The 24,660-nt window shown below is 39.0% G+C and overlaps 3 protein-coding genes across 4 annotated transcripts in view; all 3 read right to left on the bottom strand.

Moving 5' to 3' along the window:
• The window catches only part of LOC110443990 (extensin-1-like), a 4,574-nt gene extending 3,284 nt beyond the window's left edge, over positions 1–1,290 (bottom strand). Inside the window, exons 1-2 of the mRNA XM_021488440.1 lie at positions 1,225–1,290; positions 134–744 (exon numbers count right to left, since the gene is read on the bottom strand). Coding sequence (XP_021344115.1) covers positions 134–744; positions 1,225–1,290 — 677 coding nt within the window. The remainder of the gene's footprint in view (positions 1–133; positions 745–1,224) is intronic.
• Positions 1,291–1,410: 120 nt separating this feature from the next.
• On the bottom strand, positions 1,411–2,167 carry LOC110443978 (extensin-1-like). The gene is made up of 2 exons (XM_021488433.1): positions 1,802–2,167; positions 1,411–1,641 (listed from the first exon to the last, which is right to left on the bottom strand). The coding sequence occupies exons 1-2, from the start codon at positions 2,165–2,167 to the stop codon at positions 1,411–1,413; spliced, it is 597 nt and encodes a 198-aa protein (XP_021344108.1).
• A 7,641-nt stretch (positions 2,168–9,808) lies between these two features.
• LOC110443807 (uncharacterized protein F13E9.13, mitochondrial-like) overlaps positions 9,809–24,660 on the bottom strand; it is a 37,916-nt gene continuing 23,064 nt past the window's right edge. For both annotated transcript variants that reach the window (XM_021488229.1, XM_021488238.1), the window contains exons 5-6: positions 16,700–16,827; positions 9,809–10,732 (exon numbers count right to left, since the gene is read on the bottom strand). In XM_021488229.1, coding sequence (XP_021343904.1) covers positions 10,527–10,732; positions 16,700–16,827 — 334 coding nt within the window. In that variant the 3' untranslated portion in view covers positions 9,809–10,526. The remainder of the gene's footprint in view (positions 10,733–16,699; positions 16,828–24,660) is intronic.

Genomic DNA, 24,660 nt, shown 5'->3' with positions numbered 1-24,660 from the left:
GAGGATAGGAGGCATACTCGTGTGGAGGATAGGAGACATACTCGTAGGGATAGGAGGCATACTCGTGTGGAGGATAGGAGACACACTCGTGAGGAGGATAGGATGCATACTCGTGTGGAGGATATGAACATACTCATGAGGATAGGAGGCATACTCGTGTGGAGGATAGGAGGCATACTCGTGTGGAAGATAGGAGGTATACTCGTGAGGAGGATAGGAGGCATACTCGTGTGGAGTATAGGAGACATACTCGTGAGGAGGATAGGAGGCATACTCGTGTGGAGGATAGGAGACATACTCGTGAGGAGGATAGGAGGCATACTCGTGAGGAGGATAGGAGGCATACTCGTGAGGAGGATAGGAGGTATACTTGTGTGGAGGATAGGAGGCATACTCGTGTGGAGGATAGGAGGCATACTCGTGTGGAGGATAGGAGGCATAATCGTGTGGAGGATATGAGGCAAACTCGTGTGGAGGTAGGAGGTATAGTCGTGAGTAGGATAGGAGGTATACTCGTGTGGAGGATATGAACATACTCGTGAGGATAGGAGGCATACTCGTGTGGAGGGTAAGAACATACTCGTGAGGATAGGAGGCATACTCGTGAGGAGGATAGGAGGCATACTCGTGAGGAAGATAGGAGGTATACTTGTGTGGAGGATAGGAGGCATACTCGTGTGGAGGATAGGAGGTATACTTGTGTGGAGGATAGGAGACATACTCGTGTGGAGGATAGGAGGTATACTAGTGTGGAGGATATGAACATACTCGTGAGGATAGGAGGCATTCTCGTGAGGAGGATAGGAGGCATACTCGTGAGGAGATAGAAGACATACTCGTGTGGAGGATAGGAGGTATACTAGTGTGGAGGATATGAACATACTCGTGAGGAGGATAGGAGACATACTCGTGTGGAGGATAGGAGGTATACAGGAGACGTACTCGTGAGGAGGATAGGAGGCATACTCGTGCGGAAGATAGGAGGTATACTTGTGTGGAGGATATGAACATACTCGTGAGGAGGATAGAAGACATACTCGTGTGGAGGATAGGAGGTATACTTGTGTGGAGGATAGGAGGTATACTTGTGTGGAGGATATGAACATACTCGTGAAGAGGATAGGAGACATACTCGTGAGGAGGATAGGAGGTATACTCATGTGGAGGATATGAACATACTCGTGAGGATAGGAGGCATACTCGTGTGGAGGATAGGAGGCTTACTCGTGTGGAGGGTAAGAACATACTCGTGAGGATAGGAGGCATACTCGTGTGGATGATAGGAGGCATACTCGTGTGGAGGATATGAACATACTCGTGAGGAGGATAGGAGGGATACTCATGTGGAGGATATGAACATACTCGTGAGGAGGGTAGGAGACATACTCGTGAGGAGGATAGGAGGTATCCTCATGTGGAGGATATGAACATACTCGTGAGGATGGGAGGCATACTCGTGTGGAGGATAGGAGGCATACTCCTGAGGGGGATAGGAGGCATACTCGTGTGGAGGATAGGAGGCTTACTCGTGTGGAGGGTAAGAACATACTCGTGAGGAGAGGAGGCATACTCGTGAGGAGGATAGGAGGCATCCTCGTGTGGAGGATAGGAGGCATACTCGTGAGGATGATAGGAGGCATACTCGTGTGGAGGATATGAACATACTCATGAGGATAGGAGGCATACTCGTGTGGAGGATATGAATATACTCGTGAGGAGGATAGGAGGTATACTCATGTGGAGGATATGAACCGACTCGTGAGGATAGGAGGCATACTCGTGTGGAGGAGAGGAGGCTTACTCGTGTGGAGGGTAAGAACATACTCGTGAGGGTAGGAGGGATACTCGTGTGGATGATAGGAGGCATACTCGTGTGGAGGATATGAATATACTCGTGAGGAGGATAGGAGGTATACTCATGTGGAGGATATGAACATGCTCGTGAGGATAGGAGGCATACTCGTGTGGAGGATATGAACATACTCGTAAGGAGGATAGGAGGTATACTCATGTGGAGGATAGGAGGCATACTCGTGTGGAGGATAGGGGGCATACTCGTGAGGAGGATAGGAGGCATACTCGTGAGGAGGAGGAGGCATACTCGTGTGGAGGATAGGAGGCTTACTCGTGTGGAGGGTAAGAACATACTCGTGAGGATAGGAGGCATACTCGCGTGGAGGATAGGAGGCTTACTCGTGTGGAGGGGAAGAACATACTCGTGAGGATAGGAGGCATACTCGTGTGGAGGAGAGGAGGCTTACTCGTGTGGAGGGTAAGAACATACTCGTGAGGAGAGGAGGCATACTCGTGTGGAGGATAGGAGGCTTACTCGTGTGGAGGGTAAGAACATACTCGTGAGGGTAGGAGGGATACTCGTGTGGATGATAGGAGGCATACTCGTGTGGAGGATATGAACATACATAGGAGGCATACTCGTGTGGAGGATAGGAGGAATACTTGTGTGGAGGATATGAACATACTCGTGAAGAGGATAGGAGACATACTCGTGAGGAGGATAGGAGGTATCCTCATGTGGAGGATATGAACATACTCGTGAGGAGGGTAGGAGACATACTCGTGAGGAGGATAGGAGGGATACTCATGTGGAGGATATGAACATACTCGTGAGGAGGATAGAAGACATACGGAGACATACTCGTGAGGAGGATAGGAGGTATCCTCATGTGGAGGATATGAACATACTCGTGAGGAAAGGAGGCATGCTCGTGAGGAGGATAGGAGGCATACTCGTGTCGAGGATAGTGGGCAGTCACGTGAGGAGGATAGGAGACATACGCGTGTGGAGGATAGGAGGCATACTCGTGAGGATGATAGGAGGCATACTCGTGTGGAGGATAGGAAACATACTCGTGAGGAAAATGAGATGAGCCGTTTCATGACAAAATCTTTGTGAGAATGAAAGGATATTTTTGAGAGTATTAGATCAGATTATTGTGAGCATATGGCGAACTAGTTTTACAGAATATGAGACAATACATTTATGTGGATAATTAGATGATTTAAATACTTAATAGGAATCTGAGACAATATTGTTTGTGAGCATCAGATAAGTTGTTTTTTTATGACTTATAAAATGTTGTTTGTTTGTTTGTGTTTTACGTCCTATTAAGGAGGCTCCCCCCTTTCGCAATTAGCCAGCAGAACTCAATAAAAGTTTCACATAATGGTTATGTCACTATGTAGAGATGATTTTATGAAAATCTAAGGATTCCAATAAACTGTGGATTTTTTTGTAAAAAATACCGAAAAATTGAATTTTTGTCAAATTCAACACTCCCACATTTTTTGAGCGTGTGGCATTGTTCAAAACTATTACAACAATAAAATAATGAAAAGAAACATTGCTAATCAACCCTACAAATATTTTATTTATCATAAAATATCTACATGTTACAAAAAGCGTTTTTTTATTGAAATTGTATGGATAAATGTTACTAAATACAAGCTAAAAGCAAACAGAACACATAGCTTCATACAAAAAGAGTGAAAAATTGAACCAAATACACACAAAGTCTTTATAATTCATTTATTTTACATTTTATAATAATTTTGATCCTGACGAGAGTTGGTCTACCTTGAAAAAAATCGGAACTTTTTGCAGAGGGATATAATTTATACAATGACACTTATTTTCTTTGCTATACCAAAAACGACTGAAATAAATTAAATTATTATATTTGATTGTCAATTTACTGTTCTTTTATGGAACAAAATTACTCTCAATCATGTACACGTTGGACATCATTCCATAGCCCGCTTACGCATGGTATATTAACCATTTCAGGTACATATGTAACCTTCTTCTTCTTCTTCTTCACAATCATGTGCATCATTCATAAGAATATTGTCGCACAGTTTGCGCATAGCGGGAGGTAAAAACTATCCACGATAGCCAATGTACAATTAAAACGAGTTAAAAACAGATCTATCATCTTCTGTCTAGTTGAGTGTGGATGTCAGCGGGGTCTTGCTGATGCTGTGGCGGAAGGCATCAGCAGATGGTGCTGTCACAGCTGACGATGGAAGTTGATTCCAAGTCTTCACTGCAGTTGGAAAGAATGAATGTTGGTACGTCTGTGTTCTTGATGTAGGTTGAACGTACCGGTTGTCGTGTCCTCTGGTCCTTGCTGTTGTTGATGCAGGCAGAAGGTATGAATCTGGGCGGATGTCGATAAGGCCGTGGGCGATTTTATACAGCATCACCTGCTGGATCTGAATTCTCCCCTCCTGCAGGGTGTGCCAGCCGAGTGTCTGCAGCATGGTTGTGACACTGCTGTATTTGCTGAAATCGCACATAACATACCTGGCTGCCTTCCGCTGGACCTGTTCTAACTTGCTGATGTTGGAATGAGTATGTGGACTCCAGATGACATATCCATACTCGATAATAGGGCGTACCAAGGTGGTGTAGCAGGCCGCCTTCACATCAGCTGGGTATTTCTTCAGTGTCCTCTGCACGAAAGCGTTGGTGGAAGTGGCTTTCTTGCTGGCAGCTTCGATGTGTTTGTTCCAAGAGAGGTTATTTTGGAGGTGGATTCCTAAATACTTGGCCGACGGGACTGTCTCTAAATCTTGACCATAGATGGAATAGGTCGTGACCAAGTGATTCCTCTTCCTGGTTATCCGGATGGTTTCACATTTCTCTGGGCTGAAGCTCATCTGCCATCTATCCTCCCATTCCTGTAGTCTGTCCAGATCTTGTTGTAGTTGTGCAGAGTCGTCAAGAGTGGAAATAACTCTGTACAACAAGCAGTCATCAGCGAACAAGCATGGAGTGGATGTTACACACAAGGGGAGATCATTGATGAAGACCAGGAATAGTCGAGGTCCGAGGACAGTTCATTGAGGGACTCCTGATGTTACTGGAGATGTTGATGACTGTTGGCCCTCAAGGATAACCTTCGGAGTACGGTTGGATAGGAAGCTTTCAATCCACTTGAGCGTGTTCCCTCGGATACCATAGTAGTGGAGCTTGCGCAGAAGTCTTTGGTGCGTGACCTTGTCGAAAGCCTTCGAGAAGTCGAGGAGGACTGCATCGATTTGATCACCTTTGTCGAGGCTCCTGGCAATGTCGTCTATGGTCAGGATCAGCTGGCTCTCGCAGGATCTCTTCTTCTTGAATCCGTGTTGGTAATCAGATAGGATGCTGTGTTGTTCTAGGTGGTCCATTAGACAGCTGTGGATGATGTGCTCCATCAGTTTACTGCATATGAAAGTCATGGACACCGGTCGAAAGTTGCCTGCCTTTGCCTTGTCCCCTTTCTTGAAGATGGGGGTGATATGAGCTTTCTTCCAGTCGTCGGGGACAGTTCCAGCATCTATGGAAGACTGAAACACTCTAGTGAGCATGGGAGAGATGGAATGGGCACACATCCTGAGGAGCCTTGCTGGGACTTCGTCTGGACCTGTTGCTTTGCTCCCTATGACATTAAGAAGAAGCTTTGTCACTCCCGTCTGATTGATGGTGATAGTTGGGGCATCCCTGATGTTGCTGGGGCCGAGTTCCGGAACAGTTGATAGGTCTTCCCTTGTGTTTGCAGAACAAAACTGCTGGTTGAGTATCTCAGCTTTCGCTCTCGGCTCACTCACAAGAAGTCCATCCTTCCTCAGTGGGGATACTCCAGAGGAGTCTGTTCGCTGACTCTTCACGTACGTCCACAGCTTTTTGCTCCTACCTGTATCACTGTCTAGGAGCTTGTTGACGTAGCTGCTGTGAGCTGCTCGGCACTCCTTTTGGGATGCGGACTTCAGTCTCTTGTAGCGTCCCAGTCCCTAGTATTTGCTGACGTCCTTGCTTTGTTGAATACGCGATGTTTGCGACGTGATAATTTCTTAACACTGCGCGTAATCCATGGTTGATTAAATCTCCCTGAAGTCATCTTAGATGGTCAAGCTCCATGAGTTGGTTGCAACACAGTTTAAAAGCGGTCCAGGTCTTGTTGACGCTATTGTTTGGAGAATAATCCTCAATGAAATCCATGGCAAGTCGATCGGCTGTGTCCTGGATGAGTGTTTCGTTAACTTTGGACCATAGGTAGATCTTGTGCTTGATGGGACGACGACACGGTGCTCGAATGTTGGATTTGGTCATCACAATGTGGTGGTCCCCTAAGCCTGGTATAGGCCTACCTAGGCTATCGCATGGTATGACGTTATTACGTGCACGCTCATACACATTTTATAGGATCTTGATATTTTACAAACCAGAGCGTAACTCGCTCGACAACAAAAGTCGCAGCGACCAAGAGCTTGTGAACTACTGTTAGCACGTGATACGTACAGGTGAGGTCGGTAAACAAAACACACCAGTCTGAATTCCATGCGCCTCATATACGACCTTCTTGAAATCGTCTGATCGTATGATGTCTTTGTAGCATAAGCTTTATTTCTGAAGTACGTGTGATTACACATTTCCAAGTTTAGTCTCGATATCGGGTGTTGACATATCATCGCCACGCACGTGTACTACTGTTTACCCGGTGTTACTAAAGTTATAATTTACACTACGGTAATGGAATGCCCGATACGCAATACGGAAATGACAACACAAAAAATACGACAAGAAAAACATGTGTATTACGAAGGGTGGAAAGTCCTTAACAGCTACGGTCATTTATGGACGTGCCAGGTTTCGGTCATTTATGGACGTGCCAGGTTTTGGTGGTGGAGGAAAGCCGGAGTTCCCGGAGAAAAACCACGACCTACGGCCAGTACCTGGCGACTGCGCATGCCCTACGCCTCATCTGCGACAATACATCAGAGGTGGTATGCAGATTATTGGAAAAAGTTCTAGAAGAGGCCTCGAACCCGCGACCTAGTGGTGGAGGGGTAGTGATTTATAAAATAAGGAATGAAACAATAAAATTACCAGAGTTCAAATTGTCATCACTCAGGATTGTTGGAAATCGCCATGAATATACATGTAGATAATACAGGTTATCTTCAGTGTTGGGATCTTTACCAATGCTGCGGAAGGGTCATTTCCGTGATTCAATAGGAATCTTAAAACGGAATCATTAAATATAAGGACTTCTACTGATAACATCAGTTATTAGTTCAACATTTATGTGAGAGTATACTGTTATAATTTTTAACAAAGGTGTTTGTGTACTGATAAAAATACAAATAATACTATTGGTGCAAGTTTTTGTATAAATGATTTCCAACATACTATAATAAACCTCCACATATTTCAGTTTGATTTTATATGGTGTTTTTCATTTTAGGAGTCCTGTAATATTATTCATGGTATAAATTTACTTCTTTCTCATCTCATTTGTCAAAATGTTATTTCAAGAATTACCATTCGGAAATAAAAGCCCTAGACATTTACAGCATATATATCCCGTGCAGAAGTTGAGATTCAATATATTTCACTCGAAGCGTTACTTTATGAAATGACAAAATATTCCATATAAACCAAATCGATCACCCTCGAATTCTACCCAATGTTGGGTCAGGGGATTTGAACCCAATTTCCCGGCCTAACAAGAACATCGACCAGAAATGAACCGTGATGAATTAAATGTCATCTTCCCTAAACTGTTTGTCTTCCTGAGTTACACGGGATTGGCATCCATTACTTCACAGCAAACAATACCAACTCCTTGGTCATTAATCAAAATATTTAGACTTGACAGCAGAAACTTTTAAAGATATTAAAAGTCTTCCCAGTAGGCCCTGTTGTTTACAGGGATCAGCGGAGTTGTCCGGATCATCTCCTACCGTGGAACACTTAGCGCCAGGGACACGGACTAGTCAGGAGTGAAATGGATCCCGACATCCGAGGATATCCCTCCAAAAATTGATCATTACAGACGTCAGTATCAACAACCTCTGACGGCAATATTTATTTACTGTTATGTTTCAATACATTTCATCCAATTACTCCCCTTGTCTGTGGCGAAGGTTTGACATATCCGAATTTAATTACGTATACAATTAGCAGTATTTGTATATGTTGTAGCTTTTCCTCTTGGTAATTCAATCATAACTAGTAATTTCCATGTACAAAAAATGGACAAACAAAAACTGCATGGATAGAGCCGGTGTTCTATCATGGGAAATGAAAGATGAAAACTGAAAAAAAACCTAAAGGCAGTTTTATTTGACAATAGAAGTTTGCATATCTCAAACATTAAACTTTGGCAAATATAAGACAGTTCCTTTTTCGTTTGGCCTCTCCTTACAGGTCCCTAAACGTGGCTTCATTGAATATAATAATTTTTATTTTGGAACTAGGTCTGCAAGCATCAAATTTCAACAAAACCAATTTTATTTCAACTTGAACACTTTAACCAATTCTATTAAATACTTATTAGAACAGCTGAATTATTAGGTTATATATTCTATTGATAAAAATGCATGTTTTATAGATGCCCAAGTTATTAGTTACTTTATAGAATCTTAGGGTTTAGCTACTTCATGGACTTAAAGACATTTACTTTGACATTTGTTAACTAGAAGATATCGTAGACAGAAGTTAATCTTCTTAGACATCCAAGTCGATCATTACCTCAAAGATGTGCACTTCAAATATTACTTATAACAACAACAGACAAATTATCACAATTAGATTTTTATTACATGATAAACATAACATATAACATAATTGTAAAACCTGACTGTTACCTGATATAGTGTAAGTGACTAGGACTACAGTGGGTGGTGTAACCAGTCTGACTAGGGGTAGGTGGTGTACTTATACTGACACCTATATATCTGTAACACTCTGGTCATTGGCGTATTACAATATCACTGTTAAACTATGCAGCACCTTTATGTGTCTAATACAGAAAATACTGACCACTGAACACAGTTAAGTACACACAAGTTCTAAGTATAACTAAGTGATAAATTAAAAAGTCACTGTGTTAAGTTCATAATCCTCCAGGGACAGATAGTTGTCCTTTAACAGACTATAACATATATGAGAGAATTTGGTGATAGAGACCCCACCTTATGGTATCAATCAAAATGCCGATAATCCTGAACAATGATTCCAACACTGTGTTAGTGCTAACATTATTTTACTAAAAAACCCACTAATGCCAGTGAATAATACTAAATATACAGATCTGAGAAATGAAAATAAGAATGAAACAAATTGAGGATGAACAATAAAACCATATGAAGTATATAAGACAGAATTAACAGTGTGTAAGAGGGTCCATCATTGTAACAGACTAAACTTAAAACTTTAACGTTGAATGAGTGTATTGATAAACAGAAATAGGAAGCACATCCCTCGTTGGAAATCCAATGTAGGGTGATCATGACAGTATCACAATTTCCGCATATTCTAATGAGTCTTAGAGTTGCCGCCCATTATATTTATGTTTTGTCCATTGTTTAATCTTAAACTGATGAATATTGTATGTTTATTATTGACAGAACAGTGTATTCTCTCAATATTAAAGTATTTCAAAGCAATCCAGGTATTTAAGTTGTTTGTTATCAATGAGTCACATGTGTCCATTTTTCTGTACTTCAGGAAACCGGCTACCTATTTCACTACTGTGAAGTTTTTCAAGAAAGATAACTCTTTCATGCAATTATTATGTGTATATGGTTTTATTATAAATGTCAATTTTTAATCGTTTATAGATAATTTATTTTACACAATTTCAGCATTTATTAAATTGATATACATTAATGCAATACTTATCTATGGTAGTATCATTTTTATTGACATTATTTTGCAAAAAATTGTGTCTTCTATTTATTTGTTTTTAAATTCACTCATTTTTACATAAATTTCCATTTAAAATCCTTATAATTCTGACAACCTATATTTTTTTGTGACAGAAAATTTTCTTTACTTCAAAGCATTATATCTACAAAATTTGAAGAAATTCTACTCATAAATGGTGAAACAAACCTATTACCTAAGAAACATGAAGTAAGTTGTGCTTTGGATATGTTTTTCTCCTCTTCGAAAATTCATATAGAAGATAAAGCAACTTCAAGGGCTTTTTCTTGGTTATAGTTACTCCCATTGGGTTATAGTTACTCCCCTTGGCTATAGTTACTTCCCTTAGGTTATAGTTACTCCCCTTGGATATAGTTACTCCCCTTGGGTTATAGTTACTCCCCTTGGTTTGTAGTTACTCCCCTTGGGTTGTAGTTACTCCCCTTGGGTTGTAGTTACTCCCCTTGGGTTGTAGTTACTCCCCTTGGCTATAGTTACTCCCATTGGGTTATAGTTACTCCCCTTGGTTATAGTTACTCCCCTTGGATTATAGTTACTCCCCTTGGTTATAGTTACTCTCCTTGGGTTATAGTTACTCCCCTTGGCTATTGTTACTCCCCTTGGGTTATAGTTACTCCCCTTGGCAAGGCATTCATCTATAAGTTTTGAAACTATGCATTTACAATTACTGTATGGCAACATTGGTAGAGTGTAGGATCTGCGGTGGACGGGTCCCGAGTTAGAAATCTGAACACATCGCGGTGGACGGTCCCGAGTTCTGAACACATCGGTGATACCGTGGAGTAGCTAGCCATCATCTAGTGGTATCAGACTCTCGCACCTTCTGTATCTCCTCCATAAAGGCATGCACTCGCCAGGGGTCAATTTCGTTCTGCCAATGACCATCTTTTTTGAAATGTGATCCGACAATAAGACCATTGGCTGATGCGTACATATGTAAATTGTCCTTGGTCACTCCTGAACCAATCAAAACAGGGATTTTTACTGCATCAGCTACATCTGTCAAAGATAAACATTTTTCTGTAAAACTACTTAACATGATGATACACCACACAGAACTAGATAAATATTAAAATTATTTTACAGGAGCATAGTTAATAACCTTTGACCTCCTAACTCTAAATAAACTTTTGTGATATTCTTATATATATATATTGATATTTTGGATATTGTTTTGGCCATGATGTCGTTGACAATGTCTGGTGATGTCAGAGGTTATTACAATACTTATCAGTTCATGTTACCTTAATAATTACACAACTGCCCTATACATAATGTATATCACAAAGTGTATGACCTTCTGTTCTTCTCATTATAGCTGGTGAGTAATTTGCCAGGTGAATAGTAACACACCAGGTCAGCAAGATACCAGGTAAATATAAACGATAAATATTACATACCTCGACAGTAAGATACCAGGTAAATATAAACGATAAATTACACACCTCGACAGTAAGATACCAGGTAAATACAAACGATAAATTACACACCTCGTCAGTAAGATACCAGGTAAATATAAACGATAAATTACACACCTCGACAGTAAGATACCAGGTAAATATAAACAATAAATTACACACCTCATCAGTAAGATACCAGGTAAATATAAACGATAAATTACACACCTTAATCAGTAAGATACCAGGTAAATATAAACGATAAATTACACACCTCGACAGTAAGAGACCAGGTAAATATAAACGATAAATTACACATCTCGACAGTTAGATACCAGGCAAATATAAACGATAAATTACACATCTCGACAGTTAGATACCAGGGAAATATAAACGATAAATTACACACCTCGACAGTAAGATACCAGGTAAATACAAACGATAAATTACACACCTCGTCAGTAAGATACCAGGTAAATATAAACGATAAATTACACCCCTCGACAGTAAGATACCAGGTAAATATAAACGATAAATTACACACCTCGACAGTAAGAGACCAGGTAAATATAAACGATAAATTACACATCTCGACAGTTAGATACCAGTTATTTATTGCTAGCAATTTATGCTTACATGATACTTCTCAACTGCATTCCAATTAAGTGTATAACACGCTAATACTACGAGTACTGTTGACTACAGTCAGCAGTAATTGACAGCCTCTCCTCGAGCTCAAATTAACGTGATGTTGCTATCATAACTTAATATACTAATGACAAAAAATCAATAAAGGAAACAAATTGATCACAATTCAAAATGAAAAATGCTGCATGATTATAGTGAAAAATGTAATGTGACAGATGATTGAGATACTATTCATCAGTGTGGGCTACACAAATCATCTAAATCACTCCAGGGGGAAGCTCAGTGCTGGAAGATCAGGGAAAAATCATCTTTGTTCCCAAACAATTTCATCATTAGCTAATCAATGCCAGGTTCTCGTCAGGCATCCAAATTTATAAATGGTAAAAAGTTACACAATTTTTGAGATATAATTACAACAAGTCATTTACTAACCAGGTAATCAAATAAGAAAGTTATGTACCAGTTAAGTTACATGAGTTAGGTACATGGTAAGTTATGTACCCCTCCTCTCCGCCCAAACCAGTCGCTTTATTATCTCCCTTGTCCCAACTATAACATTTCTAACCCTGCCCCCTCTTTGTCCAATCCTGACCACTTTATTACCCCCCATCACATCCCAACTCCCCCTCTCTGTTCAAACCTGACCCCATTCATCTATGTAACAGTGTTTTAAACACATCACATGACAAGGAGACAAAACATCAAGTCTCCCTCACATGATGGAGTCCCACTCACACAATCATGTCTCCTTCACCCCTAGTGAAAAAAACATCGACCAAAAGTAGGGAGGGGGCTTAAGGAATTTCCACCCTTCGTAATGCACATGTTTTTCTTGTCGTATTTTCGTGTCGTCATTTCCGTACTGCGTATCGGGCATTCTATTGCCGTAGTGTAAATTATAGTAACACCGTGTAAACAATAGTACACGTGCGTGACGATGATATGTCAACACCCGATATCGAGACTTACTAATAACTTGGAAATCATGTGTAATCACACATACTTCAGAAATAAAGCTTATGATACAAAGATATTAATTAACTCACAGGAACACACTGACATACGATCAGATACAACAAAAGTCGTAGCGACCAAGAGCTTGTGAACTACTGTTAGCACGTGATACGTACAGGTGAGGTCGGTAAACAAAACACATCAGTCTACATTCCATGTACCTCATATACGACTGATGTGTTTTGTTTACTGATCTCACCTGTACGTATCACGTGCTAACAGTAGTTCACAAGCTCTTGGTCGCTACGACCTTTGTTGTCGAGCAGCGAGTTACGCTCTGTCAGATAAATCGGTTCACAAATGCAATTACAATACTCTGTTAAAATAGTGGTTTGTAAAATATCAAGATCCCTATAAAATGCAAGTGCAAGTGCGTGCACGTAATAATGGCATACCATGCGATAGCCTACGGTTACATATGTACCTGACATGTTAATATACCATGCGTAAGCGGGCTATGGAATGATGTCCAAAGTGTACATGATTGAGAGTAATTTTGTTCTATAAAAGAACAGTAAATTGACAATTAAATATAGTAATTTTATTTATTTCCGTCGTCTTTGGTATAGTAATTAAAATAAGTGTTATTGTATAAATTCTATCCCTCTGCAAAAAGTTCTGATTATTTACAAGGTAGACAACTCTCATCAGGATCGAAATTATTGTAAAATGTAAAATAAATTAATCATAAAGACTTTGTGTGTATTTGGTTCAATTTCTCAATCTTTTTGTATGAAACTATATGTGTCATGTTTGCTCTTAGATTGTATTTAGTAACTTTTATCCATACAATTTCAATAAAAAACGCTTTTTGTAACATTTTGTAGATATTTTATGATAAATAAAATATTGGTAGGGTTGATTAGCATTGTTTCTTTTCATTATTTTATTGTTGTAATAGTTTTGAATAATGCCACTCGCTCAAAAAATGTGAAAGTGTTGAATTTGACAAAAATTCAATTTTTCGGTATTTTTTTACAAAAAAATCCCCAGTTTATTGGAATGCTTAGATTTTCATAAACTCATCTCTACATAGTGACATTACCATTATGTGAAACTTTCATTAAATTCTGCTGGCTAATTGCGAAAGGGTGGAGCCTCCTTAATTGCAAGTAACCCCCCTGTTCACAAATGTCCACCATCTTGGATATATACCACTGTCTTGATCTATGACCACACTAAATATCATGTACTTATACACTGTTCATGTTGTAAAAATAACAACTAACAGACAGAATATTTTAAACTTATTTTCTATCATCAATTGGTCTCAATAATTCAATTTTATCAAACATCATTTTTATAATTTTTTATTGGTAAGTCAATAAGTACTCTTTAAGACACAATACCAACATTCAGAGGTGTAAACAATTTAATAGCACGACGATCAGGCACTCTGGTGTTTGTCTAGCGCCATTTTATGTACCGTACTATAGCTAGTCCAATAGCCGAAGAAATTTGAGTATACAAGGCTGAATTGACACAAAATCATTGTCTTAATCATACAAAAACAACATAACAACTTATCTGTATGCAGGCTGCAAGCATTATGAGTCTTTTGAATTTCATCTTGTGATCTACAGATTTTATTGAATTTGGAAAGTTATTCCAATCTTTGATAGCATTATAGAACAAGAGGCCCAGAGGGCCTGTATCGCTCACCTGAATATGTTTAAAATAATTGGTATGAAGAAGGTGCTGTAAGTACATATGAAATTTCAGAAAGATCCATCCAGTACTTGAGATATAGCGAGAACAAACTTCAAACAGAGCCCTGCACCCCTATGCAACTTAGGGGGGTCATACCCACCAGTTATACAAACTTGAGTCGCCTTGACTCAAGGATGCTCCAGACTAAACAAGGATAAAATCCAATAATCCAGATGGTCGAAGAGGGATTTTAAAGGTTTTACCTCTATTTCTACAATTGGGCCCTGCCCTTCTGCCCCCTGGGAGACCACAACCACTGCTTATACAAAATTGAGTTCCCTTGGCCCATTGATGCTCCAGACTAAATTAGGATAAAATCCCTTAATCTATATGGTAAAAGAAGGATTTTAAAGGTTTTACCTCTATTTCCCCTATTGGGCACCACCTCTCTGCCTCCAGAGGGGTCAGATACACCATTTATACAAAATTGGTTTCCCATCACCAAAGGGTGCTTCAGACCAAATGTGGACCAAATCCTTTTATTCCTACAGAATAAGAAGGATTTTAAAGAATTTGCTATATTTCCCCTATTGGGCCCCGCCCCTCAGCCCCAAGGGGGGCCAGACCCACCGTTTATACAAATTGGTTCCCCTTTACCCAAGGATGCTCCACATCAATTCCTACGGAAGAAGAAGGATTTTAAAGAATGATTAGCTATGTTGCCCCTATTTGGCCCCGCCCCTCAGGCCCCTGGGGGGCCACACCCATGGTTTATACAAAATTTGTTCCCCTTCTTCCAAGAATGCTTCAGACCAAATATGGACCAAATCCTTTCATTCCTACAGAAGAAGAAGGATTTTAAAGAATTTGCTATATTTCCCCTGTTTGCCCCTCCGACCTTCAGCCCCCAGGGGGGCCAGACCCACCATTTATACAAAATTTGTTCCCCTTCCCCCAAGGATGCTTCTGACCCAGTTGGTCAAAATCTGCTCAGTCGTTCATGACTAGTAGCGTTTTAAAGGAAAAGTTGACGGACGGACGCTGCGGTATGGCATAAGCTCACCATGGTCCTTCGGATCAGGTGAGCTAAAAATGATGACGATTCCACACCTTTTATATAAGGAATGTTGAAATTCAGATCACTGTTCCTGGTTTAGTGTTTTTTCTCTGTTCTAGTAAAATATTCTCATATAGGATGGACATTTGTTATATTGAATATTAAAGACATGGTTAAAACGGAGCTGTTTCACCCTGCCCCCAACATCCAACATATTAGCTTGTTCCAATTTCCAGTGGGTGACTCTTGATCTGTCGTTAAGTTTCAGAATAAATCTGACCACTTTATTCTGTGTAATTTGAAGCTTTTGTCAAACCCTTTTTGGATAAGCTTTCGAACCAGCAGCTAGAAGCATAGTCAAAATGACATTGGATCAGTGCTGACACCAGAGTTTTTCTAGATCTAATAGTGAGACAGTCGCTGTGTCTATATAGAAACCACAATCTCTGGTTCACTTTTCAAAACGATGTTTTGTTTTAAGTTAAGCCATCTAGATATCTTGATATTTTGTTATGTTTACATCATATTCAATAATCATGTGTTATAATATTCATCTTTAATTCACTCATGAATACATAATTCTTTATATTTTATTTTTTTACAGAATCACAGTACTCAGTAAAGAGTATATGTCACTACATTCTATTTACTATTGTGCCTATAGTACAGAAACATAGTTATTTGTAGTATTTAAACTTGGATTTATGTTGTTTTGCATCCATTTGGCTAAATTGCTCATGTCAGAGACAAAAATCGACATACATTTGTTTTTGAGATGGTTTCAAAATTAGGGAGGGAACGGTTGTGGATTATATACTGACTGTACAAATTAAAGTAAGGTAAAACCTGAGAACACTTGATTTGAAAGTAGACTTGTTATATAAAAACACAAATAAACCATGTTTCATGCTGGTTAGCTTACAGCCTGTCGAGATGTGTTTTTATGTGTTTTTAAAAGTTATGGAATTGCTTCGTGATTTAATATAACTCTACATAGCTACATATTAGTAATGCATTACAATAGTAAATGCATGTCAATGATAAAAAAAAACCTAAAAGCAGATGGAATCCATTTTGTATTGATATATTTCAATCAGTTTATATTGCTATTGAATGAAGAACCCCAGTATTCCTAAGGATGTTGACAGTAAACCTGCTCCGATATTAATCTGTTAAATAACCAGTGTAATTATCCCTTACCTTTCATCTCCATGACATCAGCTTCCTGTCCAGTGGCCCCCCCTGTGATGATTACACCGTCGCTAAGGAAGAACTCTGCTGCTTTAGATGTGTCCTTGATACTCACATCAGAGGTAATTGCATGTGCACTGAAAAAATACCCATTGTGTTTATCTCAAAGGTAGTCTTAGCAAATACATATCTTATAGGGAGGTGATTGGACAAGCAGCCTTTGATTTATTCTTTCAAATATCCACCATTTTTATTTCAAGTCCTGGGGAAAAGACACAATCTGATTACAAGAATGTCTCATTTGTCTTACAGGCATCTATCAGAAAAACTTTGTCATTTCTCATTAAAACCAGTGTTCATCTTCAGCTTTAATTTCAAAAACAAAAATGTCTGGCTGTTTTTAAGCCCATCTAGTGGAGCTGCTTTGTACGTCACGAAATCCCTCGGGTATCATAGAACACAGACAGTACACACACTGCCACTAAACCAGTTTACAATACCAATCTATTACTGCCATGGTTTCAGTTTTTGCATTTATCAGATGTGGTTTAAAAATCTGTTTCAGTAAGAAAGACATTTTTTTAACCCTGTCCAGGATTGTCCGTTCACAGGAACTGCCATGATGACTAAAGCATAGAATCAAAGCATATTGTAGATTCATAGGGTTTTATAATATACAGTGTACAAAAAAACAAGAAATCTCCAGAGGGATATTAGTGCCCACCATCGTAGGATCTTCGTTAGTTCTATGTCAGTTTGATCTTTTCTCTTCTCTGCTAGATTAATAGTCTTGCCAACAGTTAATGGATCTTGTGGTATCTTTTGATTTAAATTTGACACAACTGGGTTTGAAAGCTGCCATTTCAAAGTAAAAAAGGACTTACTTCTTGAGAAACAACAGTTACATACCAATGGTCAAAATAAAGGATGGCTACCTGACAACCATCTTGTTTTACAGAAAAGGGACAAACACTGGCAACTGTAACCTGTCTATATCAAAATGCTGTTTCAATCAAACTTTTGAAAAACACATTCCATAAAAAGGATAAGGCTTGTGCAACACAACGTCCTTAATCTTAGCAATTTGGTCTTCATGGCCAGAAAGTTTTTAACTTTTGTAGATTGATGCAGCAATTTCACAATTAAAGAAATCAGCTTCCAAGCATTTTAACACTGTATTTCAGGGTTTTGTTGTTGTAATGACAATTTAGTAAGTTCTGTATAATCAATCTCAAGTGTTCAGGTGTGTGACCTGGGCCAGACTAGCTCATTGTTGTATAATTATATCTTTTAATGATATTTTCTTGGCTGCATTACAATTCTATCGTCCCTTTAGATCGCCAAACAATTAATTATTTAGATTTGGTGGGCAAGTATTGCGTGTGAGAATGCTTGTGTAAACTCTTTTCAACAACAGATAATATCTAATCTAGATCCCCGATGGTTTGAAATTCTAACATTTTTATATTGAAATCAATAATCAGTGAAGTAAATGTCAGGAGACTATCGTCACTCTTACAAGTAAACCTCAACACACCATCACTGCTTAATGGTTATCTCAAATGAGCACACAAAACATTCTGAATTGTTTCCTGAAAACTTTTGACATTTTCTTTTCAGCAGATAATTAGTGATGGTGTTCAAGAAAGGTAATCAACAGAAGACAGATGTGATCGCTCCCATCCTAACGCCATCAACGCAGAAAAACTGCCGGTGTTGTCATGCAGTTTGTGTAAAGTTGTAGTAATGCAAAAACAAAGGAAAATATTGAGTGCAGCAAAAAGACCAGATGAAAAATGAATACCGCATTTGTGTTAATAAATACCTCGCTACAAAACCCCTATGATACAATCCTTTAAAAACCACACTACACAAAACCTCAGGTTATCGCCCTGTGACAGGTTTTAATTGCCTACTAGCTTTGTGCTGAGGGAATGTCCCTTATTGCCTACTAGCTTTGTGCGGAGGGAATGTCCCTTATTGCCTAATAGCTTTATGCTGAGGGAATGTCCCTTATTGCCTACTAGCTTTGTGCTGAGGGAATGTCCCTTATTACTTACTAGCTTTGTGCTGAGGGAATGTCCCTTATTACTTACTAGCTTTGTGCTGAGGGAATGTCCCTTATTACTTACTAGCTTTGTGCTGCGGGAATGTCCCTTATTGCTTACTAGCTTTGTGCTGAGGGAATGTCCCTTATTACCTACTAGCTTTGTGCTGAGGGAATGTCCCTTATTACCTATTAACTTTTTGCTGAGGGAATGTCCCTTATTACCTACTAGCTTTGTGCTGAGGGAATGTCCATTATTGCCCTCTAGCTTTGGACTGAGGGAATGTCCCTTATTCCCTATTAACTTTTTGCTGAGGGAATGTCCCTTATTTCCTACTAGCTTTGTGCTGATGGAATGTCCCTTATTGCCTGCTAGCTTTGTGCTGAGGGAAAGTCCCTTATTGCCTACTAGCATTGTGCTGAGGGAATGGCCCTTATTGCCTACTAGCTTTGTGCTAAGGTAATGTCCCTTATTTCCTACTAGTTTTGTGCTGAGGGAATGTACCTTATTGCCCTCTAGCTTTGTCCTGAGGGAATGTCCCTTATTTCTTTCTAGCTTTGTGCGGCGGGAATGTCCCTTATTGCCCACTAGCTTTGTGCTGAGGGAATGTCCCTTATTGCCTACTAGTTTTGTGCTGAGGGAATGTCCCTTATTGCCCTCTAGCTTTGTACTGAGGGAATGTCCCTTATTGCCTACTAGCTTTGTGCTGAGGGAATGTCCCTTATTACTTACTAGCTTTGTGCTGAGGGAATGTCCCTGATTGCCTACTAGCTTTGTGCTGAGGGACTGTCCCTTATTGCCTACTAGCTTTGTGCTGAGGGAATGTCCCTTATTGCCTACTAACTTTGTGCTGAAGGAATGTCCCTTATTACCTACTACCTTTGTGCTGAGGGAATGTCCCTTATTGCCTACTAGCTTTGTGCTAAGGTAATGTCCCTTATTGCCTACTAGCTTTGTACTGAGGGAATGTCCCTTATTGCCTACTAGCTTTGTACTGAGGGAATAACCCTTTAGCTCAATCAGTAGAGCATTGAACTGCAAAGGATTGACTATGGACAATATATTAAGGAATCAAATGTCTCTTTCAGAGTTATCATTAGATCAAATGTGGTAAGAAAAAATTGATGTGTTAAATAATACACTCATGACCAATGAGGGATTAGTTGTGTTCATATAATTGGCCAATCAGTGATCAGAAGTGCACACCAAAAATTACTCTGATACACACATCAATTCCAACACCAGTCATCTGTCACAAGATGGGAGCCATTAGCCTCCCTGTGCATCATCAGACCAACATCCCCCGTCTTTATCCCCATAGCAACCATCGCTGGAGCAGGAAGCCATGGAAATGATGTAATCACTAGAGTAATTATTCAAGAAAATCCCTCAAAGTTCTTTAGCGTGACTTCAGTGCTCTATCAACAGAGCATCGGCTGCTGATGACAACACAATCCTCTTACGGGATCAAAGGACTCCATCCAGAGAAAAGATGTCCAGGAGATTTTACAATCTGTAGGTTTCAGGAGAACAGCTTTAAAGATGAATTAATAGAACAATAAAACCTAATTTATAAATCAATACAATATCATTTCAAAGGAAATGAACATGGTGTTGAACTGTTTTATGGACATGCTGACGAGAGTCAGTTCAATAACTAGTGATTAGTTGTCAAGAATAGAGTTGTTATTTTGACAGGAAACTTTAACAAGTGTAACAGGGATTATTCCAGTACGCTGATGACCCGCTAATGCCCTTGATAAACTCCATTATAAACAGCACAACACAGCAACTCATTGTCCCCCGCCGTGTGCTGTAATGGAAAGCGTCCCAGGAAAAGGGGAATTATTTAACGTCTTTATTTTACCTATAACCAGGGATTATATCATTTAATGCCAAGCTCTGTTCTTGATTGGGAATAAATCTTAGCGTACGCCCATGTCTGCACGACAATAGTCTCTCCAGCATACAAAGTCTAATGATTATGTGTGTTATAGAGACAGATATGCTCCAGACAAGTTCTTAAAACAATGTAAGTCAAAGGTTAAAATGTAGGTCGAAGTGACCTGTTTCAGGTGCATGATGGGAGTGAATTTGGTTTGGTTCATGATACTCTGCCAAGCCAAGCTTTATCTACATACCAAGTAGATCCTACACCATAGAGTTTATAATAGAGTTATAGAGTCTAGACAAACAATTGTGTGCTTATATTGAATATTTCAGATGAAATTAGAAAACATTTTTTGACATGAATCCCTCCTTGGCCCTATAAATAGCAAGACAGACCTTGACGCTGACCTTGGGTCCCTGAAACATTAACTCCTTTGAGGTTTTCTCATACGTGACCTTTATTTGTTTCGAACTGGAGTCGGTAGAGTCATGACAATGAATAGTGATACTATCAGGGTGGTCGGGTGGTAGGGTGGTCGGTGGTCGGTTGGTCGGTCGGGTGGTTCGGTGGTCGGGTGGTCGGGTGATCGGGTGATCGGGTGGTCGGGTGGTCGGGTGGTCGGTCGGGTGGTGGTCGGATGGTCGGGTGGTCGGGTGGTCGGCGGGTGGTCGGTCGGGTAGTCGGGTGGTGTAGTAGATAGCACACTCACCTTTCACGAAATGGCAATGCACCAGAGTTTGACTTTCCAATCTGATCTGAAAAGGTATGGGGTTATCACCCTGACCATGTGGGTTTGCTTCAGGTACTCCAGTTTCCTCCCACAATAAGACATCAGAACCAACAAGAGTGATTAATATAAGTTGATAGAACTTGTTTTGCAATTGTTGTAAGATAAAAATAGTCTTCTTTTTAACATTTTTCTACTAGTACTGGAACAAAAGAAGAAATTAAAAACGATTTTAGCCTTTTGGTCCCCAACTCTCTGCATCCCAGCTGGAGGCCACATCCTTTATTGATACATCATTGAATTCCCTTGTCCCAGGAACACACCATACCTAAGTGTATTTAAATTCTGTAACTCCAAACAAAATGGGGTAGTCTTTTTTTTTAGTTTTTTTTTAAGATTAACCTCCAACCCATTTCCTTTTCTGGGCTGTCCCTATTTGTAGGGGAGATCTCAATACCAAACTGAGTCACATCCCTTCAGCCAATCTGGTGAAGTAGTCTTTTACAATGATGGATTACAAACCACCACTTAAACTCTCTAACTGTATTAGTTTATTATATCTACTTTGTATCATAATAATAATTAATTTTGGTGTAATAAAACTACAAACTATACCTTTTGGTGCATTGATGAATAATTATAATATAACATGAAATAATACTATTACATTATATTACAATTTATAGCATAGCTATTCCTATCAAAACTCTACAATGTTTCTGTCGAATGCAATATATTTATTACTCCATACAATTTTAATATGTTTCACCTTTTTTAATTACTCAAACATTATTTAGCATCAAATATTAAAGATTTTTTTTTCGGTCAATATCCCTTTCTCAGGTCTATATAACCATATATTCACCTCAACAAAATATTACTATGCATAAATTTTATATTATATATCAAAACCTCTTACATAACAGTGTTTTAATTTTTCTGCATTGGTCAACCACCCATCCCAACACCACCACACTCCTCCATATAGAGATATTTAGCGAGGGAAGAGGCAGTATATGCTTATTGTAATAATTGTATATATATGTACTGTAAAGCACTTTAGAGTGGCTTATGTTAGCTAGATAGGGTGCTATATCAAATGTTGTATAATATTATTATTATATATAATTGGAATATTCTTCCTCACTCTAAGGAGGTGACTAAAATAACAGTCAGTCCAATAGAAGTAATTAAAACAGCAGAGGTTATCAACAATAGTGGTTTACTAGGAAGTGTCTGATTCCACAAGGCCTCAGTGTGCTATGAACATTTTAACATGTTCACTACAGGCTGGTGTCAATTGACAACAGGTTTCTCAAGGAATTATCTTCTTTCAACTCTAAATATTTCAACAGCTCTCAATTCAGAATCTCGTTAAATCCAAAGTAATGTGCCTTTCTTAATGGGTACCATGCTTGCAGAAAAATAAAATCCAAGAGATATTCACAAATTATTAAAATAAAATCTGTTTTATGAGTCCTTGAGAAGGAATCAAATTACTGGCATTGAATGGGTGATCTCCTCACAGGTTCTACACTGAATCTTTGACATTAACTGTGATGTGAGGGTCCATTGGCTTCATTAGTGGTGTAAACACATTGTTACATTCTGTACGCATCCATTTACAGCGAAAACTGTCTTAACCAACCAACAACATCAGGACCAAATATTTGTCAATAGGAGAATAGGAGAAAATAAATTAAAAAAAAAAAGGAAAATCAATTTACACATAAATGCAGAAAGCATTATCTAGCTAGAGATCAGTAATAAAATGTACTTAGTTCCCTGGTGGACAATTTTATAATTTCATATTTTACTTACACACTTCACAGGAACTACATTTGTTTCGTTATGGCCACTCATGTGGTGGGTACATAAATTTCCCCCAATCCTACGTTCATTAATGTAAGTAAAAATCCAGATTCAATAACTATATCAAACATCTGGGACATAATATTTGGTGGGAAAATGAAAAAGAAAACTGGTGAAAACACAGTGTCGTTTGATCTTGGGAGAATATTGATGATGAGGATGATATGTTCTTAACTGGAGATCACACACAAGTAGGATCTGTACTGTAAGCCTAACGCCCTGGACAAACACTGTGGACACAGTGGCCATGGTAAAAATGTTTTTAAGTTCAGCATACATCTGTCAATAAACCAGGACAGCCTGAGTGATATCAATCCAAAACCACAACAACCTCATCCTCCTAATCTACACAACTCTTCAAAAGGTGATTAGTTGGGGTTTTTTGGTTTTTTTTGTGTATCTTAAAACAACTATTAACTGCATTAAAACTTTCCAAATAGCAAATATGTAAGCAGTGTAAAATTACATACAAAATTTTAAATAAAATAAACTAATCATCTTTTAAACAACTGGGTCCTGGACAAGTAAGTATCTAACACACTCCTTAGCCCTGTATGGGTAAAAATCTACCTTTTTTTTAGGGTGTCAACATAAAAAGAGGCCCACAGGACCTTAATGCTCGGTTGCTCACATGAATTCAAAGTAAAAATATCAAAGGCTATAGTAGCCTGATCTTTGATTTTCAGACTGGCACAAAAAGTAAGAACACTTCTTAGGGACTTTATAAAAAGCATTTGGACCAAATTTGAGGTCATTCTGTGCAGCCTTTCCTGAGAAAAAGTTGAAAATGTTTTAGCCAATCACAGGCAAGGGCGGCCATCTTTTACTTTCAGGGGAAAAAAATAATAACACTTGTTGAGAATCTCATAAAGATTTAGGTCAGCAATTCTTGAGAAAAAGTCAAAATGTCTCGACCAAATAGAGGCCATGGTTGCCATCTATGATCTTGGATATTTGCATCAGCGCGAAAAATAAATTCACTTGGTCAGGACATAATAAGGGTTATAACAAGTTTGAAGTGGTCAGTTCAGCCGTTCTGAAGAAGAAGTCAAAGATGTTAATTGTTATTACATAATGGATGATGCAAATGACAGACAAAGACAGATGGAGTTTTCTCACATGAGCTACATTGAGAGCTGAAAACAGGACGTTCTTAGGATTTCACTATAAAAACAGGACTTTATAGATGTCATCATATAAAACTCAGCACATCAGCTCAGTAAAAAAAATGATAATGGATGACTATAAAATGAGCCAGTTTTTGTGGGGAGAAAACAAATAATTAAGGCTAAGATTAACTATAGGCAGTAAATTCCTTCAATGTTAATTGATGATATCCTCTGTTTCCAGTTATCAAGATTTTTTACAATAAATTGAAATTAATTCTCTTGATTCAAAATCAGAATTGATTTTCTGAACTTAAGCTAATGCC

Source organism: Mizuhopecten yessoensis, unplaced genomic scaffold (genome assembly GCF_002113885.1).
Source record: "Mizuhopecten yessoensis strain PY_sf001 unplaced genomic scaffold, ASM211388v2 scaffold1961, whole genome shotgun sequence".
NCBI lineage: Eukaryota > Metazoa > Mollusca > Bivalvia > Pectinida > Pectinidae > Mizuhopecten > Mizuhopecten yessoensis.
The sequence above is the reverse complement of the archived record's forward strand: the minus strand, read 5'-3'. Positions and strand labels throughout refer to the sequence as shown.

What these genes read in the sequence shown, in the direction of transcription:
- LOC110443978 (XM_021488433.1), bottom strand. Translation starts at nt 2,167, where the DNA reads ATGCCTCCTATCCTCACGAGTATGTTCTTACCCTCCACACGAGTAAGC. An exon ending in TGTTCTTACCCTCCACACGA is followed by an intron (nt 1,642 to 1,801) that starts GTAAGCCTCCTC and finishes CCTCCACACGAG; the next exon opens with TATGCCTCCTATCATCCTCA.